Source organism: Mytilinidion resinicola, assembly GCF_010093595.1.
Source record: "Mytilinidion resinicola strain CBS 304.34 unplaced genomic scaffold BDZ99scaffold_32, whole genome shotgun sequence".
Taxonomy (NCBI): Eukaryota; Fungi; Ascomycota; class Dothideomycetes; order Mytilinidiales; family Mytilinidiaceae; genus Mytilinidion; species Mytilinidion resinicola.
In genome coordinates, this window is record NW_022985468.1 from 138245 (window position 1) to 150340 (window position 12096).

Sequence of the window (12096 nt, forward strand, 5' to 3'; positions counted from 1 at the left end):
AACATGCCATGTTTTACCCCACGTTTGAATAGACGCTGCTTCTCGAGGTGGTCCAATCCATGCCGTGATGATTGTTACATCGCGGCCGGATTTTCGTGATGCTCTGTAGCGCCTCTACTGTAAGTGCTAAGTCTCGTCACGGGCAGTGTTTCGAGCACGATGATTGGCAACGGAGAAAGCCCGCCTGCCCAATGGAGAAAGTCACCAGCGCACGCGGGAAGCCTCACGCCTCATCCATATCGCGGGCGGGCAAAAGCCAGGGCTGCATGTGATACTCTCGAGAGGGGTCGCGCTGAGGCGTCTGTCTCCAGGATCGTCCAGGTCGCAACAAAGGCCGCGAAGTGGAGAGCGGAAGCGAACTTGGGCGCCCGGAGTGAGGCGAAAGACGCGATCTAGGGTTGCAGAGATGGCGATTCAGCGGCGATTCAGCAGCGATAGAAGGCCCGCCGTTGTCCAGCCAGCTCCCAGGACAGGGAATCAGGGTCCAGAGGTGGCCGCAAGAGTCAAGTAGGCCGTCGGAGCGGCGTTCTGGGTGCGGCCATTTCGGGCTGGTGCAGCGCAGGGCGGGCACGGAATTGGGCAGAGGTGAAGACAGGGTGAAGACAGGGTGAAGACAGGCCGAGCGGAACAGAGGAATTCATCCGCGGCGAACGTCTAGCCGCATCCGGCTGCTGTAACAGAACGGCTGACTTAGCGGTATTGTCCTGAATCACGCGTCCGGACGGTATCGCTAGCGGCCAATGCCTGCAGCGGGAATCATCAGGTGCGGCGGCGGTGACAGCTGGCTGGAGCCTGGGTGGCCCGTCGAATGGCATCCAAGGCGCTCTCTGCGTCGAGCGTTGAGGCGGAACAGCCAGCGAAGAAAAGCTACCCAGTCCTCTGACCATCAACAACAACGTCGGCCCCGTGATATGGCACAGTGGGATCGGTCCTCTGGCGACGCTGCGCACGGGGCGACCAAGCGGCCGCGTTTCCAGAAGCCCGAGAAGGCTGCGCTGCTGGCCGTGCTGACTCGCCGCGGGCTCTCCCCAGAATGCCTCGTGATGTGCTGCGGGCTGGGCGTGGGGAGCAGTCCAAGTTGGCCCGGACGAAGCGCCCTGACGTCCCCACCGCGGCAATCCACGCACCGCGGCTTGCCAGGCTTGCCGGGCTTGCCAGGGGCGCCGACTCGTGAGCACGCCCGAGCCATGCCTTCGTCGACGCCGCCACGAGTCGCACGCCCTTCTGCCGCCGCCGAGACGGGGAGGAGCCTCGGGATGGGCACCCAGCGCTGGTGTTTGCACTCGCATCGCAGGCCCCAAGCAGCGACAGCTCGAGCACAGGCTAGGCACTGGATTCCGCGCGAGCCGTAGCCACTCGGCGCCCGCGACGCAGCGCAGAGAGCGTGCGAGGAAGAGCGGTGTCCAGGAACATGGGCCGGCAATCCAGCGAGCCTGCAGTGACTTGGGCGGTTGTACTCCGAGCGCTGGCTGGCCTCCCCAGCCGCAGACCCCCATGCTGCGTCCATGCCCCATGCCATGCCATCAAACGCCTCTGGTCCCACAGCTCCGGTAGCAGGCGTGTGGAGGCTTCGTGGGTGCGACAGGTCTCTCCCACCTTTATTATGTGGCACGCTCCCAGGCCTCCCATTCCGACAAAGACTGCCCCGGCCTTACACCACCACGCCCTCGCCCTCCCTCCCTGCGCACCTCACCAACACGCTCGTTCCCAGCCCTCGACACCCTCCCGCCTTATGAACACGGCCGAACGCTCTGTTTGCGTGCGAACCTCACCCTCACCTGCGGCCCACCGTCCTGCCCTGCCGCGGTGCCGATCTTGACGCAATCGCCTCCCAGCGGCCGAACGCAGCGACTGCTCGCACCCTCCCCTTCATAACCACCACCACGGCGTCGCCAGCCAGCCCCAGCGCGCCCACCATGCCCTTCTACTCGGAGAATCCCATTGTCCGCGTGGAATCGGGCGCCATGCACACCATCGAGACGCGCAACGCCGAGAACCTCTTTGGCCTGTGGTCTGGTGAGTGCCCCTTCTGGCTGTGTACAAACAGCCAACTAACGAGCCGCAGTATTTTCAAAGTGCTCAGCGGCCATGGAGGACGGGAAGCGCTACGAAAACATGTCCTGGCGATTGTGGAGCCGCGAAACGTTCTGCTGCGCGCCTGACCACGCCAACCCCACCCCGTTCTACCCGCAGTGGACCTTCACCGCGAAGCTTTCAGGTGACCTCGAAGCGCCCGAGCTGTCTTCTAGCGTCGAGTCCGGCTGCTCTGAAGTTGAACCTCACCAAATACACAGCTCGGCCCGCTCCGACTCATCCTCATCGCGCCCCGAACTGCGCCGGCACGACTCCACCGAGAGCCGGAGTAGAGGGAAGGAAAAGCACATTACACCCATTGACCTCGAGAAGATGGTGAACTCGATCAAAGAAAAGAAAGAGCTGGAGCCACTATCACCTCTGCCCCCGCAGCTCGCGCAGGCCCTCCCCTCAACCGCGGTTCGATCCTGCGAAGACACCACCCCTCGGCCCTCGTCTCCACCACACGCGCACTCGCACATCGTCCCTGAATCCTCCACGTCAACCGTGGCCACAGCGATTGGTAGCGAGTTCTCGAACATGAGCCCGCCCGTCGGCTCCGAGACGAGCACCTCGACCGATCTCAGCTCCCACAGCATCGTGCGCGGCTTTTCGCCTGGCCAGATATCGTCCTCTATGCGCTCCTCGACAAATCTAGTTACCCAGCCATCCATTCTCAAGCCCTCGACACCGCAGAAGTTCGAGCCCCTCAAGAAGAAGGCAACGCCAATGTTCGTTCTAGGCGGTTCTTCCGACGAGGACAACAACAGCTCATTCGAGAGCTCGTTCCTGCAAAAGCGTAGCTCTTTGTCTGATGCGCTGAAGCGGCCAGCTTTCAACCGCAAGACGACTACTTTCAAGGAAGAGGTCATCACGCGTACGATCCAAGACCGCTCTGAAGAGAGCGAGGCCGCCATTGAGACCGACAGCGAGGACGACGATGATGAGGACGACGACGAGTCGGATGATAATGCCATCGAAGACGAGGATTATGAGGACGACGACGACCAGTGGGAGGACGACGACAACAGCGGCCCGTCCAGCGTCACTGACAAGGAGCTCTTCCGACGCGTTGACTCGAGTGCCAACCTGAGATCGCGCCGCTCGCTGCTCACAACACTGATGCACGAAGGCGACCGGGCTAAAGCACTTCAGAACGCAGCGTCGCAATCCACACCCGCATTACGCCGGTCACGGACGTCTTCTCCCAACGGTCCATCTCTCGCCACCTCCCCACACGACGAGCCCGGCTTGATGATGCGCGCCACCCAGATTCCTCGATCGAAGCCCATTATCATGACAACCTCCAACACCCACCCTCCTGCATTGTCTCCGCGCACGACCCGACGAAACATGCTCCAGACCGAACTGACCGAGTCCCTTCGCAAGCACCTGCTTTGGGAGCGCCAGCAGAAAAACGCCACCAACAACGCCGTCCTGAAACGACAGCAGAGCGCGATCTCCAACCCAGCGCTTCGACGCGCAATGACTACCAACGACATCAAAAGCATGAAAGCCTTCCCCGGCGAAGCGACTGGAAAGCCATCCGCCTACCGGGACATGGCTAAAAACAACTCCTCCTACAACGAATACTTCGACCAAGGCCTTCAGGAATACCACCAGAAAGGCTGGTAGTGCTATAATCTCTGCATCGTCATGTGCTATTCTCAGACCACATGATCTTCCACCTTTCCCATCCACATGATTTTTGGTTTTACAGGCGGCATTTATGGAGTGCGTAACGACACACATTCGGCGTCTGCGGGGTCTTCCATTCATGGACCTTTTTTCCTTTACAATCATCACATCCGGTGTCCTACATGGCTTGCGCGGGTGGTAGCCTAATGTTTTTGATTTTCTCTATTCTGCGCGTGGTTTTTCTCAAAATCTGCTTTTTGATACCAACTTTTCAGGGCACAACTGCATGAGCTGCCCATGAGGCTTTACGAGTTTCTTACACTTCTCTTCTTTTTCTTTTCCCGGTTCTCAGAAATCGGGGAAAGACTTTTGGGGGCATTATACGTCAACCAGGCTCGCGCCACGGTTTCTTGCCTTTTTCACATGCTTCGCCCTCACATTCGATGTTTGGGGGCGTGGGCTGGCTAGGCTGCGGATTTAATCCGCATTCTTTGTACTATTACTCACACCCAACCTTCTTTCCACGTTGTTGTACTTTTATGGAGCCCCGAACAAAGCGGAGCCAGGAGCGGTGGCTTGCGATTTGTTTTTATACCCCCGTTGCGCGAGGTTGGAGATGGGGCAATTGGGGAGGGAATGAATAGCATCGATCACATTACATCATATCCAAGTTCCCCCCTCCGTTTAGTAGGGGGTTTGGGTAATTCAAGTACCTAATGTAAAAAAGAAAACGGAATCACGTTCACAAATTACTACTTTCTACTATGATCCACTGCTGCATGTTGAAACATACTAACCGTCTACTATTCGCTATTATTCTACCGTGGCCTAGCTAGTTACTTTATGAAATACTGACTAAACGTCTATACCTTTTTTACTACTCCGATCAGATGATAGTTGCAAACATGGACACCCCTTGGTGGGTTTTATCCTCGCTCAGTCAGCTTCCGCCTGAAGGCCATCCCTGGGCACGCGTCGGAGGGCGAGAACAAATTCGCACAGGAGTGGAGAACGTCTGGTTTTTGTGGATACCCGCGATCCTACACCATCGGCATTGCCCGAGGCGAAACTGCAACCTCGCCGTTCTCCAGGAAGAGTTTTCTTTTTTTTTTTCTTCCTTAAACAACGGGCCCTCTCCCCCCCCCGGTACCGTTCCTGCCGCGGTTGCTCCGTTAACCCGTTTATATTTGTCAGACTTTATCAGGATTTTTTTTCTGGCTGGTTCTGGAGATACGAGAGCAGGATTTTTGGTTGCCGCGAGCAAGCCAAGTGTGCAAAGAGCGGTAAAGGGAAGTTGGGTTATTGTTGGGGGGAAGGGTGGGATGTGGATTGGATGGGTGGCATACGCATGCCATGGGAGCGCTTATGCAACGCTTGTGCAAGACGTGCTCGAGCGGACGTGGTTGCGGCGAATGGGATGAGGGGCGGGTTTGCCGCGGCGAATGGGAGGGGTTGGTTGAGACAATGAGAAACGGGAATAACAATGCGAATCGACGCTCCGGGCGTGTATTGGAGGGGAGGGAGGGAGGTTTCTTTCTTCGGGGTGATTGGATGGCTGGGCGGACAAAGCGAGGTTTACCTAGGTACCCGACTAGGGAGGAGCACAAAGGGGGATTGGGAAGGGAGAATGCCGGAAGGGGAGAGCGGTTCTTTGCTCCCGCGGCATTCTCGCGGTGCTGGAGTGAGGCTTTGGAGGTAGCGAGAGGCTAGAGGTGTCGATCGCAGGGTCCAGTGCGGCCGGATGGCTAAACGGACATGATGCGCGACGGTGATCGACTGACAGCAGCAGGCCGGTAGGTGCGAATTGATTCAGCATGTTATGCAGCCTTATGACTCAGATCGCTGGCCCAAGGGTGGTGACTGGCGATAGCAACAAGACGGAATGCTGGGGTCGATTGGTGTCAGTGAGGGTGTTGAGTATTGACTCGTCACTTGTTTGGAGCTCAACAGCGACGTTGACTGTTGACTGGCGGGGGAGCCGCTAGGGGTAGAGATTCTCCGTGGTGCGATAGGGATCATATCAGCAACGTAGATGCAGTGGTACTCTGATACTGCTGCCCCTTTTGTGGCGGTAATTCGTCAGTGATGGGTGAGTCGGTGACACTATTCACATGAGCGCCACCGCATCCTCGTCTCGGATCGCGCGACGAATTGGGAGCATGCCATAGTAGAACAGCTGAGACGATCCGATATCTGCTGACCCGACGGGCCATCTCGTCGCTGTCGCCTTGCCCGTTGCTCGCGCCTCGCGGTCTGCCTGCAGAGCTGTGGTACTTCCTTTACCCCAGCCCGGGCTGATCTGGGGTATCTCAGCGCCAATCTATCAATATCGCGCGGGGAGGCCCGTGTGCCTCCTGCTCATCACTCATCGGGCATGCTAAAATAAACGTCCAGTGATAACCATCACGATACCCCCAACCGCGGTGGGCTGAGCGGCGAGCTGCACCGCCGCCAGGCAACGACGGTGACCGCTTGAGCTGATGAATGACAGCGCTGGACGGACGGAGGTTCGCTCAGGGAGGGCGATGCGCTGGCCTCGCTGGCCTGGCTAGCCGCTGCGGAGAGGTCATCTGCTCGCGGGTGTGCTGGGGTGCGATGTGAGCTGGCGGCGTGGCGCAGGCAGGGCGTTGAATGCTGCATCCAGGGCGCCGTGAGGCTGATGCAGGTGATGCCGGCAGTGAGGTCCGCGCCGCTCGGGACAGCCGCGAGGGGCTCCCGTTGCGGTTGTTGATGCTCCAGCACCGCGATGCTTTTCGAAGTCACGATGTTTGTGACGAGAAGCAAGCGAGTTGTTGGCTCTCGGCAAGCACGAGCACAGCCATTCGATCTCAGGATTTGGCTTTTCCAAATCCTCCGACGCCTCGCGCTTCCCCGCGACCACTCTCCTGCTCCGTCACAGCGCCAGCCAATTCCTCGCCCTCTCGTCACCTCCCATCGTCACATCACCCCTCATGCCGCGCGCTGCCGGCCCCCATTCGCCGCCTCCTCCCATGCCGCCGTGTGCGGATGCCGCGAAAGCCTCGCCCCAAACGCCCAGTTCGCCCTTCGTGGGGGTTGCGTCGCCAGCCCGACGTCAGGTGCTCAGCACTGCATGCCTCCGTGGTCCGCGACGCGCCGCCTGCTGTCACGATAGGCCAGCCGCCGCTGCGAACGCGATGCGGTGCACGCTGCAGCGACGATCGCAGCGCTGATTGTGGTTGCTGATGCGGCTTCCGCGGTCACGGATCCGGACGAGTTGCATGCGCCGCCATGCAGGCAGTCCGTGGCCAGCCAGCCAGCTCATTTCGGACGACCCGTGGCCGTGGGTTGTCAATATCAACAACGCGTTGGCCTTGTCTGGCTCACGCGGGACTATCACGTCAGGCAGCCAGTCGGCCAGTACGTGGAGATTTGACTATCTGACAGGCTGAGGGCCGTTGCGGAGCCGGGACGGGACTGCTGAGGGGAGGGCCGGAGATTTAACTCATTGGAGGAAGATGACGAGACGCTGGAGGGAGATGACCTCGCGGCGATGCGTTGTCCTGAGACACGGTGGAGCGTGTCTGGGGTTTCTCCGCCTGAGGACACCATCTTGCACCCCGAGAACACGGATGCGGTCAGACTGCTGCATCAGGAAGTGCGTGGAGGGCGGACGCTACCCAGGACGATGTATTGGTGAGATGGCGCTTGGCTATTGCTAATGTTACAGTAAACAAGCAAGGAGATGGATGCGCGCGTTTGTTGACTTCCGATAATAGCTGTAAGATATGCTACAGATATGGATGACATATAGCAAGCTTTGAATACTGAGTCTGATATGTTCGCAGGTCAGTCGCTTCTATCACTTGTTAGTGGGTATGCTTTCTATTTTCACATCAACTCGAACTCTTCACGGCTAAGCAGTCTCTGCTATCAAAAAGTTCAAAATTATGCTTTCTCTATATGCTCGAATTTTCCTTGATGCTCAACTGTCATACGTTTGGTATGATGCTCTGCCCTTGTAAAAACCCTCACTGTTAAAACTTCCTTGAGCGTCATCCGATCACAAGTTTAGGCAGAAAGAAAAGGGGCGTTGGTTCTTAGAGCTTTTTCGCTCCTCATATCCATAATACCATCATTACCAACACTTCTCATCCGGATCTTTTGATACTCACGAAAGTGAATAACCAGTTTAGACGCCGAATCACTCAATACTTCTTGGGCGCCGACAAGAATGCACCTTCCCGCCAGCATGAGCCTACGCAACTTAAGATCAAGCACTAGAGCTACAATTGATCTTCTAGGAGATTCCCTACACAATGCAGTCTCGACGTTAGATTAGACTCCTGCTCCATACGCGTCCGTCATCTGACTACCGCGCCTGCTATTGACACGACACTGCCAATAACATCCCCTCGGAGCATCCTTCCGCCTGTCTCGTCTGCAGACAACGAGCTTTTCATTACGTGAAAGCACGTGAAAGCAGGAGATCAGCACAAGCAAGGTCCCGTGAACGAGGCTGCATAAACGAGGCTGATTACGCCAGGCCTCGACTTCGGAGAGCTTCCTCACACCCCCGCTGTACACAAAGTAGCAACAGCTCCCACTAACCACCATCAGGAGCAAGGTTGATGCTCGCATAAAGGTCGCCTAACCGGAGACCTATCCGAAATCCACGCATTGCCAAAAGCTCTAACGACGGATCAGCGAAGCGACTAGCGCTAGTGCTTCCCGCAGTCTCAGGTTCGCCGTTATGCTAACGTCTAGCACATGCAGAGACGAGTTCGGTTGCTATTCAAGGCAGTTCGTGAGAGGAGATCAGCTGCGATTCTCAGATCCGGCGAACAAGTAGTGCACTTGCTAATTTTCTGTTTTGCGAACTCTGACGTATTGAAGTTGCTTTGCGGGGAATGTCGCCTAATTAGCTCTCTCCTCGACAATTCAAGAGAAGAGCAAGGAACGAGTTCGTGTATTGTACTAAGACGACCAGAGCTGTCTCAAGCCATGTGTCGGTTCGCGAGCGTATCAGATAGCATTTACCACCATCCTTCGCTTTTGCGGAAGATGATCCACCAAACAAGCGCCTGCCACGGTTCCCCCACGGGTATTTCGTGGTCTTGAGGTAGGCGGCTCGATCTCGCATCCGCTAGATGAAGCATGCCATCCAATCATTTGTGCACGCGACGCACCACCTAACAAAGTCCAATCTCCAATTTGCACAGGAAGGCCTTGTTCAGGATCTCAACCCTTGTCCAGAGCAAGACAACGAGGCTGGAAACTAACGGAGGAGCTCCTCTGCACGAGACGCGTTCCAGAAGGATTGCTGCAGTTTGGATCCCTCCCGGGAAATTAAGCTGTCTGCCCGTTGTGGACCGTTGTGCCTACGTCATGAAGAGGTTTCTCCCCCGCAAAGCGTCTAGATGCCCTGTCGCCTGAGTCTGACATGTGCAAGCGTGCCTCAGGAGCTAGTGCAGATCCCGTAACTCTAGCGAGATTCGGCAGACTTCGATCTACCGGCTTCCATCTGTCTTGCCTCGGCGCGATTCTCGGCCCGTCGTGAACGATGCATTGCCGATGGGTTCGGAGCACTGCCGGCATGGACACGGATGAGGAATTTGACTTCGAGATGGATTCTCAGCTGCCATGGGGAGGCTGGCTCTAACATGTGGAGATGACAGGCTCGCTCGAATCTTGATGTGGTCGGCCGAAGGAAAGCAACGGCATTGAGACATCGCCATGGGAAGCATGTGGTGATAGCTTCACCGTTCAGCGGAGCAACGTCCCAACAGAGGAGGTGTAGCTGCATACTCTGTGAGTCGCATCACGCTACCACTTCGTCCGTTTCAGGTCCCGTAGCTTCCCTTCCACGTCGCATCGCGACTCGTTTTCTCCTTGTGAGCATCAACAATGCTTGCAAGCACACGTCTTTCCCCGTCTTTCTCCACCGCACACGGCCGCGTCGTGTTGCTGTCGTGTCTCCAAATTTCCGCATCGGTCAATCGAGCAAGCTCAAGCGCCGGCACAACTCCACCGCCAATCCGCCGCGCGAATTTCTGGCATGCCTGCATCCGGCTTCGCGCCGCTGCTTTACGGAGAAACATTGCTGTAACAAGAGCCCGGCGAGGTGAGCTTTGCTTGACTCAATTTTGAGTTCGCGCGGCGTCGCGGGGAACAACGTTGAGCTTCCTGCGCAGGGATGCGCGAAGCTGAGGAGAGTCAGCTGTCGCGGTTCGAGGTGGCTGCGACGGCGGCCGGAGGAAAGGCCGGTGAAGGGGGGCGTTTCTGCCAGGGTGCTCCTTTACCCCGGATCTACGGGGCGCCCACGTTGTTGACGATGGGCGTTTGTAGTCATGGTAGCCGAGGGATGGGTGTAGGGCTGATGCTTGGGAAGAGTGTGTCAGTTCTCGACTGCAACATGGGATTGATTGGGTATTGGATAAGGATGACCGCTGCTCAGTACTGCACCACGCGGACTGCAGAGTTTGAGCATCTTCAAAGTGGCACCTGAGCCTTTTGCATCCGCCAGAAGAAGCTTCTTCGGGCCGGTGGCAGAAGTTGGGCACCGATCTCGACGTATCGTGTGATGCTCGAACCTGGGATTCGCGGTCGTGCGTGTGACGTTTACTGGGGGGTTTTTCTGACGCAGATCATGAGCCGGCACATGCAGGAACGAACGGCGAAGCACACAGCACAGCACGCGGCTCTGTTGAGCCGGAGACTGGGATCGGGATGTGTGGTATGAATCTTCCGGAACTGGCAACAAAGGGACATGGTCGAGCATGGCTGCGGCTTTCGATGTCGGTGTCACTTTTCCTTACCTCAGCTCTTGTAATATTCACGCGACTAGAGCTCCATTTCACATGGCAAACTGTCCGTCTGCCGCTTTTTGATCCGGCCTAGAGTGGGACCGTTGGCCACCGGCGTGGCATCCACGTGTGTGTGGAGTCAGCAGTCGATGGTACCCTAAAGATCGGTTTCCCCGACGGCACAGCAGCGAAGGCGGCGAAGATGAGAGTTTCAGCTTCGATGGTATGCTGACGCGCCATCGCAGGAGCTGATGCGTTACCGCAGTCGTCAACGCATCCGCCGATGGATCTAGATACCGTGATCCGACATTTAGGCGGATGGGTTTGCTGATCCCATCCTTGAAAGTAAGTGGATAAATCCCGCTTCTGATTGGAGGAATTTCGATTTACCTTCCTGCTTCGTGCCCCTGCTCCGTGGCTCCACGTTTTTCAGGGGTGTTGTTCTGGAAAATTCGGAGGCGCGCACTAAGCATTAGGTGATTCTGTTAAGGTATGAATGCGGCGTGCGATAAGGAACATGGCGGATGCGTATTTCTATGAGGAAAAACCGTCATGGTCTGTGTACTATTCTTGGTTTTCTTGCAAATAGTCATTTGATGTCTCTATTACTGTTTTATGCGTCACCTCTTTCGCCATTCGATCTCTCGCGTACGTAAACCACCATGTCAAAGATATTGAAGTCTGGATGATGAGGGTAGATGCCGAGATCCATTTATCCATTTTGCCGGACCAATTTTGTTACTCACGATCGAAACACAGAAATTGGTCCGTCAGACCCGAATCGAGATTCACGTTGAGGTACATCGCTGTAAGTACCATGCCGCGGAACAATTACGACGGAACAGGTTTAGAAGGACCCTGGCGGCTACCGTAGATTCTCTAGTGCTTCATCGTACCGTGGTTGCTCTGGTCCACTAGGGCTCATTCCGACTCGGGAGCCAACAAATCAGAAGGTCTGTGAGCTTGAATGGGTACTTCGACTGCCACTCACGCAAATCTGCGGTCATAAGAACAGAGGGAGTAGAGCGGAGTAGAGCGGAATGGAGCGGAATTGTATGGCGTCCTCTATCTGATCTCTTTCCGTCCCAGTCGAAGACAGCATGTGAATTTCGGCAGTCAAGGCTCTTCGCCATCGTTACTATCAACTGTTCTTCTTTCTAGCCTCTAAGCATCATCTAGATCCTTATTGTATAAGTCCATGATCTTTCCTACCACCGCTTGAGAGTTCCAACGCATTAACATAACTCAGGAAAAGCAAATCTCACTTCCAATCTGCTCACACTTTGCTAACGCTATCTGGCGCGGCCCCCCGAGTTTACTAATTGCCAAATGTTGAACTTGTGTCTAATTCAAATTTTCGAAAACACCATGAGGCACTCAGGCAGCGGTGACCGAGGTACCTACGGGTATTTGTACATACTAAGATCTTCGCCGGCGTCAAAAGCAAGCTCATTTTGCTGCTACTTAGAGTCAAAGAACTAAACTTGCCAGAATATGGGTAGCTTAGCTGCAGCCTCGAAGACCGTCCTGACACGAGATGAATCACGTGCAAGCGTAGTTTCGAGATATAAGACTTCATCCTCGAGCTCACAAATTTTGATCGTGAGAGTTCGTCTAGCAG

General features: G+C 56.1%; 5 protein-coding genes across 5 annotated transcripts; 4 read left to right on the forward strand and 1 right to left on the reverse strand.

Moving 5' to 3' along the window:
* Positions 1 to 503: 503 nt before the first annotated feature.
* Positions 504 to 1496, reverse strand: BDZ99DRAFT_527447 (uncharacterized protein; the record flags this gene model as incomplete). The annotated part of the gene is made up of 1 exon (XM_033726260.1): positions 504 to 1496. The coding sequence occupies one exon, from the start codon at positions 1494 to 1496 to the stop codon at positions 504 to 506; it is 993 nt and encodes a 330-aa protein (XP_033569379.1).
* Positions 1497 to 1916: 420 nt separating this feature from the next.
* Positions 1917 to 3708, forward strand: BDZ99DRAFT_401475 (DUF1752-domain-containing protein; the record flags this gene model as incomplete). The annotated part of the gene is made up of 2 exons (XM_033716232.1): positions 1917 to 2016; positions 2066 to 3708. The coding sequence occupies 2 exons, from the start codon at positions 1917 to 1919 to the stop codon at positions 3706 to 3708; spliced, it is 1743 nt and encodes a 580-aa protein (XP_033569380.1).
* Positions 3709 to 4476: 768 nt separating this feature from the next.
* BDZ99DRAFT_202651 (uncharacterized protein) lies at positions 4477 to 5217 on the forward strand. Its single transcript, XM_033713269.1, has one exon. The coding sequence runs from the start codon at positions 4602 to 4604 to the stop codon at positions 5130 to 5132; it is 531 nt and encodes a 176-aa protein (XP_033569381.1). The 5' UTR covers positions 4477 to 4601; the 3' UTR covers positions 5133 to 5217.
* A 1392-nt stretch (positions 5218 to 6609) lies between these two features.
* Positions 6610 to 6984, forward strand: BDZ99DRAFT_202669 (uncharacterized protein). The gene has a single exon (XM_033713270.1). The coding sequence runs from the start codon at positions 6663 to 6665 to the stop codon at positions 6900 to 6902; it is 240 nt and encodes a 79-aa protein (XP_033569382.1). The 5' UTR covers positions 6610 to 6662; the 3' UTR covers positions 6903 to 6984.
* Positions 6985 to 9396: 2412 nt separating this feature from the next.
* Positions 9397 to 10108, forward strand: BDZ99DRAFT_468891 (uncharacterized protein). The gene is made up of 2 exons (XM_033721369.1): positions 9397 to 9426; positions 9478 to 10108. The coding sequence occupies exon 2, from the start codon at positions 9577 to 9579 to the stop codon at positions 9817 to 9819; it is 243 nt and encodes an 80-aa protein (XP_033569383.1). The 5' UTR covers positions 9397 to 9426; positions 9478 to 9576; the 3' UTR covers positions 9820 to 10108.
* The last annotated feature ends 1988 nt before the right edge of the window (positions 10109 to 12096 follow it).